The sequence below is a fragment of the Uloborus diversus genome, chromosome 1, assembly GCF_026930045.1.
Source record: "Uloborus diversus isolate 005 chromosome 1, Udiv.v.3.1, whole genome shotgun sequence".
Classification (NCBI taxonomy): Eukaryota; Metazoa; Arthropoda; class Arachnida; order Araneae; family Uloboridae; genus Uloborus; species Uloborus diversus.
The window spans coordinates 28,930,609-28,947,765 of NC_072731.1; the positions used below are offsets into that span (position 1 = coordinate 28,930,609).

Sequence of the window (17,157 nt, forward strand, 5' to 3'; positions counted from 1 at the left end):
TTCTTTTGCAAGATGTTAATCCCCTCCCCTCCTGTTCTAATATTCTCATAAGACACTAACGCTTTACGATTGAATTTTTACTCGGCTAAATTTATTCGAAATTTTTGCTAAGCCTTTTAATCGTTTAGGTTCTGCTCTGAATATTACAAAAAATGATTTTTTTTCTGTTAGTTTCCACACAAAAGGAAAAAATATAAACTTTATTACCTTTGATTTTGTTCCAGCGTTGAAGTGAAATCCAGTCTGAACTAAAATTTCATAGAAATACCTATCTTTTATATCGTTGTCCAGAAGAGGAGTGGCATCCAACTGTGAATTGAGAACAGAACTTATAACAAGAACCAAAACTACTCAAAGGCTAGCACAAATTATATTTATGCTTATGTGAACAGTCAACGCTACGGAGACAGTTTTCATGGTTTAGAAATCTTTGTGATCAAGGCTGTAGTTGGAGGGCAAAACATGGGAACACTATTTCCCGAAATATTTGATTTGTAATTTAAAAAATAATAAAAATCGCATAGATTAGTTCTCAAAGGTTGCGCAAAAAGTTTTTTTTTCTTGCGACAACGCCATAACTGTGTCAATAAATCTTCAAATTTCATATGTAAGGCATCATTTTCAAGATTTTTTTCACCGCTTTTGGCAAAAAATAATCAGACACACATTGGGGCGGTTGTTCGAAAAAAAGCTGTTTTTTCTTAAACAATGCTTACAGAGTGGTTGCTACGGGAGGGGGTGGGTCCGACCTGGGTGTCATTCGTCTGAGGGTAACACCCGAAGTGGAACAGCCCAAGTTTTTGAAAAAATATGAAGCTAAAATGCATTTTTAAGACTACGAATCTGAAAAATTTCGAGGAGAGAAATGAGTACTATACCCAGGATTAGGTTCATATTCTCATTGCTTAGACCTAGTAGTGACTTCCTCTTATACCAAAAAACTCTAAACCCCATTACCTTTCCTTGTAATTGAGATACGTTTGAAATAATTAAGGAACCGTCCGTTTCATATACCCCCTTTTTTGACCTCTCGACGGCTTGCACATTTGCGTCTTGGGCAAGTTATAGAAAATGCGTTCGTAGTTTTTATTTCCCTTATGTACATTAGCCTACTTAAAATTTTGTAACAACAAAAATGTAGGTGATTCTGAAAATTGTATGAATTATATGTTTTCATGTTTACATAAAATATTAAAGTTTTTTTTTTTGTTTTGGTGTTTGTAGGGTAGGGGGAGGGGTGACACCACAAATTACCGTCCCAGGTGTCACCCGTGCTAGGTACGCCACTGATTGTTTAAGTGTATTATTCCCCACGAGCAAAGAGTGTATAGCTCAGGTTCGGTATACCTGCGGGTTATATCGTTTTTGAATGTTTGAGTAGTTCTTGATCAAATTTTCCAGGAATAGATAATCTAAACTGATTGCAAGATTCTGAACCACCGTAGTAATTTTGCATTAAAATCGAAAAAGTAAACGTTTATTTTCGCATGGTAAATCACAATATCATGAACAATATTTCTTAAGGATGTTTTTACTTTCTTCTATATCTAATATATAGAAGAAAGTATTGGATTCGTGCAAATTTTCGAATTTCGAATTTTGACGGATTTGAACGTTTTGAGGTGTGCTGAGTCCATTTCGACTATTTTTGGAAAATGTCTGTCTGTCTGTGTGTGTGTGTATGTGTGTGTGTCCGTGTGTGTGTCACGTCTGTGTGTGACCAGTTTTTTGTGGCCGCTCTGCAGCAAAAACTACCGCATGAAATCGAACGAAATTTGGTACACATATGTGCCCCTATGTGAACTTGTGCCCATTGGTCTTTGGTGCGAATTCCTCCAAGGGGGGTGAAGCAATGGGACGTTTTTTGAGTTACGCGTGCTTGCTATTCCTCAGGAAGTAACTGGCGGAATCAAACAAAATTCGGTCCATATGTTGCCATTAACAGGAACAGGTGCTGATTCAATTTTGGTGCCAATAACTCAAACGGGGGTTGAGCTATAGAACGTTTTTTGTCGTCAATTGTGACTGCTGTATCTCAAGAAATAATGAACGGAATCAGAGAAAAATTTATCGACAAGTAGCCCCTAGAGGCTATAAATGCTGACTCTATTTTGGTGTCAATAGCTGAAAAGGGGGTGGCACAATCGAACGTTCTTTTTTTTATTGTGAGTTCCGTATCTCAAGAAGTAATGCTACCTTCTGGATGAAATTTGGAATAAATGTCAATCCATATGTAAACAGGCGTTGGTTAAATTTTGGCGTCAATTGCTCCATGGGGGGGGGGGGGGCTCTTTTTTGTGTGAATAAAAATAGCTTTATAAATGCAACAATAAGAAAGATAAATTGTAATAGACTGTCGTCTGCGTATTTCGCGTGGTTTTAACTGTTGGAAAATAACCAGAAAATCGCCATGATTTAAAAATTTTAACTGTTGCCATCTTGCGTTTGTTAACAAATAAAATATTTATAATTAATTCAAGCAAGGCTTTTAAAATAACTTTCAATTTTCGCTTTTTGCTTTGCTTTGGTAATAATTCAGACATTGGGATGGTCGTCAAGTTTTTGCATGTGTAATTTTGATTTTGTTGGGAATATTGTTTCCTCGTCAAGCATGATGAGGGATCAGAAAAAAAAGAAGAAAAATATAGAAGAAAGTTTCGTGATGGCCACAACATACTAGTTTTGTTTCGGTATTACATTATTCGCGTGGTTAGTTCCCTGTTAAGAAGCTGAAAATGCTGCTTATTCGATAATTCTGCTTGCTTCTCGAAATAATTCGCTGTGGCCGTTTGTAATATCCTTCAAAAATTTTTGTAATTCTGTACCATTTGTTTCACTTTTTTTTCGGTTTCTACGCGAAACTAACCGCTGTGTTGCAAGCACTACACTCAACCTGTTTTTGTGCGGTCTTTTTTTTTCTGCTTTCTTTTGTGCGGTATATAAAAATGTTAATCAAATTGAGACCCAATTGACGAAATTATTTACACGAGTGCGAGGTAGTATCTTCCAGTCACGACAAGGGCTACTCGATAGGAAGTCGTGGTGACCTGCCAAAAAATTTCTCATTCGGGAATTTTTTTCAGACGATTATGCAAAATTATCATCACTTGGTTTGTATTGATTTCGTTTAAAGAAGCAATTCCTAGTTATTTCGTAAGTTTTGGGATTATTTTCTATGTGAGACTTTTTTTCTGCGGTCCTTATCCACCTCATAAAAGCAGGTTTGGGTGTATCAAACTGCTCGTTACAGAATTGAAGCACTGCAGGTTTTCCTTTGTTGGTTATCGTCCGTCTGGTATGGTCCTCACAATAGTAGCTTAATTTTTTTCAGCACACACACACATACTTTAAAAGGGGAGATAAAAGCCAGGTTAAGAGATAAGCTAAAAGTTATTCACGAAAAGCTAGAGCAATTGCATTCGTTACTTACAATTACAACTTTTAAGTTATTTTATTCATTTTAAAAGATTTTCTTTAAACGCATTATCATTAAATTGCTTTAAAGTGAGCTATTTCGCAAGAAATGCATAAAAGTGTCGTTTTTTTCTGGCCATACAAATGCCATTTAGGGAATATAAAGAAAGTGTTACGCACAGATATTAAGTTATACTATTATAAAAAAAATTTAAAAATCCCCGTAGTATTTCATATCGGTTTCTCAGAGAGTTAAAAACTACTTTGTTGTCAAAAAAACCTCGATTCTAAAAAAAACTGTTTTATTGTACAAAGGTATTTGCTACAAAATATATAAATTTATTAAAGATTTCGCATCGTACTTCTTACACAAAATACAAAGATATGTAGCCCATTTCAATTAGAATTCGTTAATGAAAGTGCGTACAAAAATGTTTCTAGTTTAAAGAAAAAAAAAATATAGTAATAAAGATGTGTTTCTTCTCCTACTCTGATTTTATTTACACGTAGTTATGAAAATAATCGGAGATTTAGAAGAAGTTTGAGAAAAGTAATGTGTAGCGGGTAGCCATAATTTTCTGATTTTTTAAAAATGTTTTATCGTTCCTAAAAAGTTTTATCAGCCAGTATATCTGTGCTTTAATCTTCGATACATTCAAAATAAATTTCAAAATAAATTTTATGTTTCCCCTGAGATTACTATTTAGATGCACTTTGTTTTTCAGTCATTTATTAAAAAAACATTATGGGTACTATGTTTTTCCAACAGTGAATAAAACCCCAAAAATGCTTTCGAGTTTTATACATAAAATTATTCTCTTCTTTTAACTTGCTTTTCTCTAATATTCTCCGATACATTTTAAAAAAGGTTTATCCACTATAATTAATTGATTCCATTCATTAAGAAACCTAAATTGTTTCAAGTAATCATTGTCATTAATTATTATTCCAGTTCTTCCGAAGTTTAAAAATTATTCCTTCGTACAGGCATAGTAATTAACTGCGGGAAATCAAATCAGTATTAACGATCTAATAATTATTACTGATTAATATTATTATTAATTTTTTAATCTATTCATTAAAAAGACAGCCTTGTCCATGGTCCAATTAAACTTTTAGATTATCCCACGCAAAGGGTAACCATTTATTATTTCTGAGCTTGACATTAATGAAATCTACAGCGTTAGTCCTAAAATATGTTTTCTAACAGTTTTCGGAGAGAGAAAAAAATACACGGGCGAAAGCTATTAAATATGCTCCGGTATTTTCAGATTAGAATGAAAAACGATTGTAAAATAATGGTAATTGCTTTTAGAATTAAAATGAATGACGTTTTTCGATTTAGAGACTATAGAGACTTCCATTTAGAAAATGCATTCATCTTAATAAATAGCAGCCCTTAATGATTTGCAAATCGCTGCGAATTTCTTTATTCAACACTGTTATTGTATTAAATGTTCTTGTCATTAATCATATTTTATTGATTATAAGTTAAAAGCAAAGGTTAGAAGAAAATGTTTCATGTAACTGTTTCTTAAGTAAGATTATGGGCGGGGCTGCGAAGTCGGTTGAAAAATAACAGACTCCGAATAATTTCAGATTTTTCGATTCAGATCACTTTACCTCAAAAACAGTCAGACTCCGCTCAGAGGAGGCCCGAGCTTAAATTTTGGGAGTGCGGAAAATCTCAATGTGCCGAACAGAACTCCATATCTTGCCGAATGATGATAATTTTGACGAATGGAACTCCAAATTTCGCCGAATGATGATAATTTTGCCGAATGGAACTCCAAATTTCGCCGAATGATAATTTTGCCGAATAAAACTACAAATTTCGCCGAATGATGATTATTTTCCTGAATAGAACTCCAAATTTCGCTGAATGATGATGATTTTGCGAATGGCACTCCAAATTTCGTCGAATGATGATAATTTTGCGGAATTATACTCCAAATTTCGCAGAATGATGATACTTTTCCCGAATAGAACTCCAAATTTTGCCGAATGGTCAGGCGAAATTTGCCGACTAAGGATATTTTTGTAAGGACACAGTGACTTCTCGTGACCTTATATCGGTTCGTCCCTGACTTCGACTCAGGCTTGGCTGCTCGTTACTTCTACAAGTGTGTTAGAAAAATTATCTTTAAAAATATTTTTATCAATTAATTAGTTTTCTTGAAAGATTTTACGATAGAGAAAATTATCAAATTGATACTCTGAAAATTTGTACAGTTAACCTTTAGTAAAAATGCCACTTTTTCTCGGTTGAATTAAATTTATTACGATGGAGCTAATATTTCATATGAATCAATATCTTACGGACGCAATGGGAGAAGGGGTACGCTGTTCCGCTTTTTTACTTTTCATTGTTTATCTCATCAAAAAAAAAAAAAAAAAAAATCTAGACAGCTCGATTTTCTACAATACGTTTCACTAAACATTCCTCCACATCTCAGAGTTTTTTTGAAAATGTTGAATTGATTACCTTTTTTTATATTAATGTTTCAATGGAACCTTGTAAAGTGGATCACCGTGCCCCACGGGTTGGGTACGTCGGTCCGCCAAATGGGGCACGTTGGACTGCATAACGCAAACATCTGCTATAATTTCAGAAATGAATACTATCGAACATTATTACTACCTTATTCTCTTTTGTGTGTAGAGTGAAAATCATATAGTTTAAAGATCAATATAACATATTAAATTGATTTTAGTAGATAAATCATCTCTAATTAAAAACAGTGATAAGTATTCACCATTAGTACACAATTATATTTTTTAAATCAAAAGAAAAATCAATTATTGAATACTCATGAGAAAATTAATGCAGTTTAAAGTTAGCAAAAGATGAGTAAAATGATATCTAGGAACATAAAAGTGCTATTTCCTGAGCTTTGGAAGTAGAACTTATATTAAACTGGGTTTTGGAAGGATAAGTCATATGTTGCTTTTATACACAATAACGTTAATATTTGCTGGGGGAAAAGTTTTTTTTTCTTCATTGCATTGCATGAAACAATTCCAAAAAGAAAAGAACCCTGCTGTACTAATACCATAAAACAAAAAAATACAATAAAATTGACAGCTTTAAGTTAGCATATCTTTGTGTTCTAAAATCAAATTAAAAAAAAAAAAGATTATCTTATGTAAAAGTATACTTTTTAATTATTTTAATCAATTATTTGTTTTACTTTGTTCTAATGTATGCTTGTTTGGAAAAAACGTTATGTTTATTACAGGAACTTTGTTATAGCTTATAGTATTACCTACGTATTTTACTCTTAGAAAGCAATTGTCTGCAAAAATTTAGAAGTATATTTCAAAATATATTTTTTGAAAAAGTGAAGGGAGATATAAATCTATTGGTAAAATTGATTTAGTATAATTTTTGTAAAATAATTATACAATATATCTTTGCTTTTTTTTTGCCTGAGTATTATTATAATTTCGAAACATGTGTAACATGAAATGAAATAAATGTACAATATACAACACTTAGAATATTGTTATAATTATTGAGATTAAGGAGAAAAAAGAAGTTTTTTACATATGTGGAGTAAATTGGTCCGGTCCAACGTGCCCCACTAAGAGTAGACCAACGTACCCTACCTTCTTGGTCTGAAAAAGTAATGTCATAATTTTTTTTCTTTTTGATAAAAATTTTAAAACTGCCAATAATTGCGAACTAAAAAAACTTATGTTAAGAAAGAAGTTCAATTTTTCCCGAAATCTTGATGAAAACCATTAAAAATATAAAATTGCAGTTTTCTGAAAATTACTCAGGACTGAAATAACACTTTGTGAAATAATATTTGTTCAATATAACTGTACCATGTGATTTCATTATAGGATTTGTAAGAAAATAGGTGCTATTTGTTGGGGTCATGAAATAAAATAAAAAATCTCAAATATTAAAATAATTGAGACCGATCCAACGTGTCCCACCTCCCCCATTTCGGCTTTTTGCTTTTTTTATTTATTTTAACTTTGACAGTAGGGAAAAAAGTGCGGATTTCTTTCGCATCTGGTGACTTGCAAAGACTTCTAATGTTAAATTTTTTCGTTCTCAGTTTCAGTTGTGTTATCATTTAAAAATTAATCTTTAATGCCAGGGCGTCGGAATCAGACTGATTTTGGAAACAAAAGAGTCGGAGGCGGAAGTCAAAGGTTTAAATTTCCAAGAGCTAAAGGCGAAGCTGGTCATTTTCCCTCGAAGTCCGCAACTCTTCCAAGTGTCGGAGTCAGCGTCTGAGAATGACTGACTCTAGGGTAAAGAAACGGAGTCGAAGGCTTGGAAATTAATGGAGTCCGTGATTTTCCATAATACACCACAATCCTGTTTAATGCAATATCGCCTCTGAAATTCTTTTTTAACTCTGTTTTTGCATGAGCTTAAGATTCAAGAAAAACGTACCTCGAAATGAGCTTCCTGTAAAAGCACGGTTATTCATTTAGTTTTTTAATTTTGTATTTATTGGTTTCAACTCGTCACATTTTTATGCAAAATATATTGTCTAACAGCAATTACTAATGTAAACTAATGAACTATAATTTTGATTGAATGGACTGAAACAATGTTTGATTGTAATTCTTGGTAAACTAGATTATATTTAAAATGCGAAAATAATTTCTTAGTGTAAATGGCTCAAGAAGAAATTAATTCATTTATTGTCTCATTTCCTTTATTCATTCTTTCTTTTATTTACTCCTTTATTTGATCAAAAATATCTTTAATAATCGAATAGAAAATATTTCATTAGAATAATATTTTATTTTTCACTTTGCCCTTTGAAAAAAAAAATGAAATTTTTCCACCTTTTTTTTTTGGAGACTGCCAAAAATAGCTTTAAAAAAAGATGCCAAAAATAAAGTTAAATAGGAAATTACTGCCAAAAATTAAAAAAAAATGTTTCAAGGCAAGTTTTATCAAAAATATATTGTTCTTTCTTTATGTACTGCAATTTTCAGAATAAAGTTTCAACTTGTTCATTTTGAAAAAAAGTAAGTTATCTTAACTATTTCATTTTGCCACATTCCCTTATTTAATTGTAATTTTGTTAAAACCTGATGCATATTAAAAAACCTTTTTTTAATTTATTTTTTGATACTGTGCTTAAGTATTGCAAGCCATTATTAATAGACAGAAAAAAGATTCTAGCTAAGCAGTTAAAATTATCTCCTTATTTTCAGGAAATTAATTGGATTTTTTTTGATAAAAAGCCATTAAATTATTAAAATTTCGTCTCTACGAGAGAACTTTTAAATCATTGGTATATTTTTTTACACAAGTTGCACTTGATTTTCTTTGCATTTATTTTTTATATTAAGTCTTCACCTATTAGAGAATGACTTGCGCTTTAATCACATTCCATCTTACTTAGAGACACTTGAGTTTAACAAAAAAATCTTAGAGAAGGTATTTGTTTGTTTAGAAAATTCTTGTCAATGAATGGCCCTTGAAATATTGTGATTAGGTGTTTGAAAATCGGGACGAAAAATTCATCAGAATGGAATTCTAATGAGATACCTGTTAAGTCATTGAAATTTTTAAAATGATCCCAGTGGATTTCCTTTTTTTTTTTTTTTCAACTAGAGTTAAAACCCTGGACATATTTTTTAAATTATTTCGTTTTAACATTAAGTCAAACGTTCTGGCAGTCTTGGATTTTTTTCAGGAAAAATCAATTATGAGCATTAAAAACAGATTGAATATTACTTTACTGGAATTAAGCGATATCTCAAGCCTTCATCCAACAACAATTGAAATATGGTTGGAGAGCAGGGGTACTGCAGGTATAAGTGGAACTCTCTGTGGTATTGCCCTCATTAGTAAAATATCTTAACAATTAATATATTCCTACGAGGGAACAAATACTGTTTTTTATTGAGAGATCTTACGCATCCAACATTATTTACCTACAGGGCTTCCCAAACTTTAGTGCAAACGGACCCCTTTCATGGACCTAGTTTGAGTGCGGACCCCAGTCATTAGAGTGTATAAGTACTTGTAGTTTGTAGTTAATTAAGTAATCCCTTGTGAATCATAAGGGAATATTACTATTTAAAACAAATTCTAGAGTAAAAAATTCAATTGAAAAGACAGAAATCAATAAGATTGAAATTCAACTTTGAATATCAAATTAATGGAAAGAGTGAGGTTGGTTTTAACTGGCACAATGCTTATTGGGTTTAAATTTGATCGATGGAGTTTCATATCCGGATCATGCACATCAGCATCTAGACAGCTTTGGTATTTAGTTATGTTGATTGCATAGGGAGAAAATCCGAATTCACATCCGTAAATGGTAGCATATGGAAGAAAGCTCTATTCTAATATGCTTTTCCAAGGAGCGAAGCCAAAAAAAGGCAGTGACCGAAGAAAAATAAAATCTTAGGAGTCAGGAGAAAATTTAAGGTTTCAAAATAATTATTTTCTGAGAGTTTGTAAGAAAATTCAGAGTAACATGGTTTCTGAAAAAATGGTGTTTTGCAATAGGGTCATTTCACGGTATTTTGGACAAGACTTTTTCAGCCAAAACAATTTAATTTACAGTTCTACTAGCACATTTTTTTTTTATTTTGAGTTTGTCCAACCAGCAGACAAACTCAAATGAAAATACTATGCTAATAAAACAGTAAATTAAATAGTTATGGCCAAAAACGTGTTATGCTTCGGACTCTACATTTGTCCAAAATGCTGTGAAATGGCCCAATAACTAAACGCCAAGGACTTGAACCCTTGCTGGGGGTATATAGACTTTAAGGTGGATTTCAAGGTGCAGTCTGAAGTTATGGCTATCCAACATTCTTTGTCTCACATAACGACAAAGTGCTCGTTTTTCCCACAGCAGAGAACGGTACAACCACCTATGCACTATAAATGAACTTCTATCACTGTTCTTCCAGGTGGCGAGAGGTAGTGCTTGAAGAATAACTCTATACTTCAGAGGTGAAAATTCTTTTTTTTTTAAATCTAAAAGTATTTTCAAAGTATCATTTAACGGTTTTTATACATTGTGTTTCGGAGTTTTGACTTTTACTAAGGTAAGGCGGACCCCCAAGGTTATCCGAGGACTACAGTTTGTACCAGAAGCCTTGCTCGAAATGTACAATTACTGCATTTCATCAAGAGTACTGACTAATATTGTAGTATTCCTCTGTATTAGTAGCACTCTCTTGTATCAGAAGGGAACTCTGAATGACTTCTGCTGATTATAATCTGTTTTGCGACTTAGCTAAATCATTTAACCGAAAGAAAAAAAACTTACACACAATCATCCAATCAATAACAAAAGTTTTACCCCTATCAACATCAAGACTCGTACAAGTGCGGCATTATGGAGCATCGTTTTATACCAGAAAGAACTCAAAAGACAAAGAGGACCACATTAATATGCAGTATTCGTATAAATACATTTTCTAAATTTATGTTAGATGGTCAAAAATAAATAAATATAAAAATCAATAAATATCAGTATTTTATGTATTTGACAAGAATTTTGGTGAGTATGAAATAAAAATATGAATGCTGTTGAAAATAAAAGACATTACTAAGTGATTATTTTTTTTCATGTTAGGAATTTCAACATTGCTTTCAACGAAAAAAACCCTCACTAGAATTGAAGGCTTTTGCCAATACATTATTTGGTTCCTTTTACAACATAAAGTTTTAAGTATTGCAACATAAAAAGTTGTTGGTAGAGGCTCCTTTGCATGATCCTTCACCAAAACTGAATGCATAAAATAGTTATTACTAAACTATAGTAACTTATTACCTTGTAAAAGTAAATGAGCCATTCATTTTGGTAAACAAAGAAAAAATACATTAGTTTTGATCTGTCACTAATAACCAATACAGGAAAAGATCTTGAAAGGGGCTTTGGTAGTTCCTCTCAAAATTAAGGGCTTAGTTTTTGTCTGTGTACTGAGAAATTATGTTTGCTGATTAGGGAATGTACGATTAATTTGATTTTTTAGTACCAACCCGAATACTTTTGTAACAAAAGCAATTCATTCTTTTCGTTCGCTGAAACTTAAAATTTAATGCACCGTTTTTACAACTTCAATCTTTGCAATGTTATGCTTAAGCTCCTACGAAAACGCGCAATTTGTAATACGAAAAACTAGCAGACGATCACTCCTAAAACGATTGTAGGAAAAACGAACAGTAGAATAACACTTGGTTATCGAACTGATGTTGCTTGTAAAAATGAAAGGAGTCCGGAAGTTCTTTTTCATCGCCAGTTTCTACAAAAATATCACTGAAAGAATCGATTTTTTTAGAGTAGAAATTCGATTTTCGTTTTTGGAATTCATATTAAAAGAAGTGATGGATTGAAATTGTCTTTTGATAGATGAATCAACTGGAGGTGAAACCTATCAGTCGACTCGAATTCTCTTCCTCCGATGTTGAATTAACTGAAACAATAATTCTTCTGTTTACAGAAGCTATCTTTGAAAAAAAAAAAGTTTTCCTTTCTCAGTAAGAAAAGTGAAAAATGACTTTTTTCTCCCTAAGTAAAATGGTATTTTACTCTTTTTTCGAAAATTGAAAAGTCATAGCACAAAAATAAATAACTCGATCCATGAAAATCTAAAGCTTTTTTAAAAATGACCTCCAATTGAAATAGTTTTTTTTTTTGTAGAATGTTGGAAAAAAAAACATTACCACGAAAGTAAAAGAAATCGATAGTTTTAGCTGTAAAAATTAGGATTGCCTCTCTTTTTTTTACTTTTCAGCTCAATTGGAAACACCTGATTGGTATTTAGGTGATGCTTTGGACTTCCTTCGGATAAAAATGATTATTACGGCTGTTCTAAAAGCGGCAAAGATTTTGAACAAACATTATCTTTTTCAAAAAATAAATGTGTGAATTTAACAAAAATCTGTTGGACAGTTTTACCCTAAGTTAAAAACATGCATATAAACAGAGGCTTTATCTTTGTTAATTGTTTCCCCTACCAGGGGCCGCGCCCCTAGATTAAAAGCCTCTATTCTAAGAGATAAATAAGTAGCATTTCCAATGCAAGTGAACTAAAGGTACATAATGAGTACGGTCAAAACGTTCCGCTTTAAAATAAAAAATGCGGGATTGACTTTCGGACCGAATCGCATGATGTAATTTTTCCTTCAACCGTAGAAATGTTTATTTTTGTCGTAAGAATTGCCCATTCAGTTATTTAACAAAAAAGAGTTATTGTACCGAATTCCCCTGCTTTAAGTACAGTCATTTTTTAATTCTTATGGTACTAAAGGCAATAACAATGTACGGGCAGAGGTCCATTACCTTTGTTAGGTCCTTTCGATCTTTCCACCTTGCCCAGATCACCAGAATAACATAGAGACTAAAAGTGATGATGAGCGTAATGTAAATTATCAAATTATCTTCAAAGCCAGTATTAGCGAACACATATTCAAAATCGATTGTATTCGGAGCCACCAAGAACCCGCTTCCAAATGTAGTGAGATGGTTACAATAGCAACATATCCTGTTAGCGTCTGCTGAATGTACCTAGAAAAAATAAATAACGTACACCTTGAGGTATACTACTTTTATATTTTCTTAGTCGTGTCAGAATAATCTACAACTGGTAAAAATCACTGATGTCCTTCTAATCTTCTATAATCTTGAAAACTTAATGTTACCGAGCACCAGCTTTCTTAAAAATGTCCTTCCCCTTCCCTGAATTCTGGAATATATAGTTAAGCTTTAAAAAAGAATACTAGATGCGTCGCACAGCTTTGCAGGATCTATCTCAAAAATAAAAGTTGCGTCGAGTGACGCGTGTTCAACAATCAGGCTTGAACAAAAAAAAACAGTAAAATTTTTTTGGCACATTTCGAAAAAAATAACCAAAAATGAAACATTTTAAATCTTTCGATTACAGGAAAAGCCTTAAAACAAAAGTCAGAATTTTATTTGTTCACATTCTAAAAAAAATAGCAACAAATTTTCACATTTAATGATTTGCTTCTTGCTACAAATTTTAATAAAAGCATTGCTACGGAAAGTTGAGATGAAGCACTGAATAATAATTTGAAAGGAGGAAAGCCTTCGAAAAATAAGGATTTTATTTCGAAATCTAAGTATTATAATTAATTGTTTTTAACTGATATCTCCGCTAACTATTGTCGGAGGATTATGTCTAACAGCCAAACATAAAGACGGGAAAGTTACGAATCTATCGATACCTGGTTCGATGGTCATTGGTCAGTTCACTGGAGTTCGGGAGAAGTAACTTGGACATAGATACATACGATCAGTTTTTAATTATATAAGATTTTACGAAAACCATAAAACGATAAAAAATCATGGTATGTACTGTTTGCGAGATTGTAACAAATGATATCATGAAGTAAGCAGTACTGCAATGTAAGAATGATAAATTTCAATTCTTTGATGTATAGTGGGGTGAAAAAGCTGAAAGTTACGCCAAAATATTTCACAGCTGGCTACCAGTACGCCCTTTTGGAATCAGATAGTGCATGGGTAGACGAGTCCAAAAAGCCCGGGACACAAAATTTTCTGGACTTCTAGCGGCGTTGATGACGTCATCAGTGTAGCCGCCAAGCTTTGTGATGCGATTCTACATTTCCCTCTGTTATTCAAATTTGTATTTTGATATTAACATATATTATTAGTGATTCTTAATCAGGAGAAAACGTGCTTTCTAACAGTATGATTGACGTTATCATTCATGTTCAGAAAAACCGGAAATAGTTGTCAGTTTTTAAAACAATTTAATTTTTAATTTAATTTTTTGAGACATTTTGAAAGATAACTTGGAATCCGGTTTATGTAACCTAAAGATTGTGTTTTACTTTTTGTTCACTGAAAAAAAAATATTTCGAATGGTACATATACCTTGGATTACATTACAAACAGTTGCTGTTTACAAAAGACGGTAATATTAATCAATTCCCTTTAAAAAAAATAGCTTTCTAATTATGAGAGGTAGAGATGTGTTTTGATTTCCTTATGTACTGTAATTATCCAAAATATCGATTCAATTTCTGCGAAATGCTGATCATATGAGAGAAATATTTTGACCGAGAACAATGGAATTGAAGTGCTCTAGGCGGTCGAAAACATCCAAGTGAGCAAATACAATGATACTAGATTAATGCTGCTACAATAAGTTGGGAAACTGAGTAGTAAATCATTTGCTATGAGCATTTTCTGGTATGCGCTTAATAAATGTTGAATTATATTTCAAAATATACCAATATCATAGGCTTTATTGCGCAGCAAAAAAAAAAAAAAACCTTCAAATACTTCTGACATAGTTTTTGCTGATTCTTAAGTAAAATGACCCCTAGAATCCAAATGTGACCAGTGACCACCTATTTCCCATATCACGTCCCATTTTTTGGAAATGGTGCCCTCTAATTTTTTCAATTTTCGACAATTTCATTACGATTATTTTTATATGATGGGGGAAGAGAGCATTACATTATCTATTTCACTCTTCTGAATGGCTACAGAGGTGCTAAGTTCAAAAGCATGAACATTTAGACCAAGTTGAAAGAATCATGAGGTATCCACCACCAATAAATATTTCAAAAACTGATATTTTTTTCCTAGAAGTATGTTTTGCAATTTTTTTCCTTATTTTTCGGAATAGAACCATTCTATAGGACTCACTCTTAAGAGCCCCACGCGAGAAAAAATTCACGTTGTAAATTAAAAAATATATACATATTGGAAGCATCGCATTGTGTATAGTCAGAGCCTCCTTGCAGGTCTTCAGTAAAGAACCTTCCCGTATTATTCAAAAACCATTCCTGAACATAATTATGATTAAAAATGAACTTAGGTATGCATGAAATAATGCAAAACGTATATTTATGTTTCTGAGGCTGCACTGTTCCTATTGTTTTTCACTATATCAAGAAGTGATAAATATTAAAGCCGGTGAACGGTGTTCACAACGTGGCATTTACAACTTGAAAGTTTTTCAGACATAGGACTCATAGGAGTGAGCTCTGTACTCTGATTTTATGCTGAAAAATCTGTAAAAAAATTAAACAAACTAACCCCTACAAAAAATGTCGATTTTGATCATTTTGAAAATACTTTAGAGAGGAATAACCACATGAGTCTCCCGGCTTGTTCTAAATGTTAATGTTTTTGTACTTTGCACCTTTATAGCTCCTCAGAAAAGTGCTTTTATAACGCTCCCTTCCCCTTCATATAAAAATGACTATGAAACTATCGAAAACTGAAAAAAATGAGTTTGCCATTTCTAAAAAGTGGAACGTGATGAAGAAAACGGTGGTCATATTTGGACCCGAGAAGTCATTTTACATAAGAATCAGCAATAATTATGCCAGAAGGATTTTGAAGGTCTTTTTTATTTTTTGCCGCACAAGTCGTTTGGATAGGTATAATCACCCCACTTCATTTGTGCCAACAATTTAGAGTCACTCAGTACAGTGACTTTAGGTCAGAAGTGTTTGTCACAAAATGTGTAACAAAACATACTTTTAAAATCTTACCTTACATCCATAGCTAGTCCATGTTGATGTTTCTTCTGAGTAATAGTAGCAGCCAGTTTTGTAAAGGCCAATGCTGTAACCTTCCCCAAAATGGTTCGTCATATCGTCTCGAGTCAAATTCCCATCGTTTTCAAGGTCCCCGTTCGAAAAGAGCAAGCCAACGGCCACATAAAAATCATCGCCTATATCTGCTCCTAAAGCATCCATATCAAACAGCAAACTGACATCTGTAATAGTGCATGCACGCAATATTTCGAATTAAAATCTTACAGAGGCGGTTAAAAAAAAAAAATCTAGATAACTCCCAATTATTGCAAGATTTAGTGTCGGTTGTATTAACAGTCCTTTATTACAGTTTTGGTTTTAATCCAGGATTTGTTATCAGTAAATACGGGGGGGGGGGGAATCGAAAGTGGATCGTTGCATTCGAGGTGAGTTTGTGGAAGATGGTGGGCTAAATTTGATGGACAAAAAATTTCACTAGTCATTTCATGCAGTTTCAACCCTGACTAATCAAAGACATGACGTTGCATTTTTAAAAATCATTCAGTGTCTTTAGTTCTCTAATAACTCCAAAAAATCATGTTACCGTTTGCAACCATTTCATGCGATTTGGTTTTAAATATTGGGGATGAATTTGATATCAGTAAAAGGGGAAATAAGTGACTGCTGTGGCACTCGTGGTGGATTCGGGATAAGTGATGAAAGAAAAGTAACGGAAAGATATCCTAAAACTATTTCATACAGATCAAAACCTTTGCATAATGAACTTTCATAAAATACGTCACGGAAAAAACCAGGCGCATTGTAGTTACTGAAATACATCATTTACCAGAAGATAGCTTTATAAAAATGTAAGCGTCAAGTATTGTTGGCTCACATCTAGTTGATTTACACTTTCAAATTACTTTCCAGAGTAAAAACATTAAATAGCTGAATTTATGTGTACGTTAATGAGCGTCAGCTGAGATACGGTGCAGCTTCTCGGCATTTGTGAAATTGTCTAAGTTGGAGCAGACGCGCAATATAGAGAGGATGAACCCTCATCTATAGTTGGGAAAAATCTAACCATGCAACATAGCGAATATAATTATCTCAAAATTAAGCTGCTCCCAGATTAGGTTTGCCCCAGCAATAGAACTTTTAGTTTTTCCTTGTTTAGCTAAACCTAAAACGTTAGAATTAGTAGACGTAATTAAGGACTTATGTAAAAATAGCCTTACCCCCCCTCCCCAATCTCAAGA

At 32.8% G+C, this 17,157-nt stretch overlaps 1 protein-coding gene across 1 annotated transcript in view; it reads right to left on the minus strand.

Moving 5' to 3' along the window:
* LOC129234330 (location of vulva defective 1-like) overlaps positions 1–17,157 on the minus strand; it is a 196,802-nt gene that overhangs the window by 44,832 nt on the left and 134,813 nt on the right. The window contains exons 24-26 of the mRNA XM_054868323.1: positions 15,914–16,104; positions 12,702–12,926; positions 208–309 (exon numbers count right to left, since the gene is read on the minus strand). Of these exons, the coding sequence (XP_054724298.1) occupies positions 208–309; positions 12,702–12,926; positions 15,914–16,104 (518 nt within the window). The remainder of the gene's footprint in view (positions 1–207; positions 310–12,701; positions 12,927–15,913; positions 16,105–17,157) is intronic.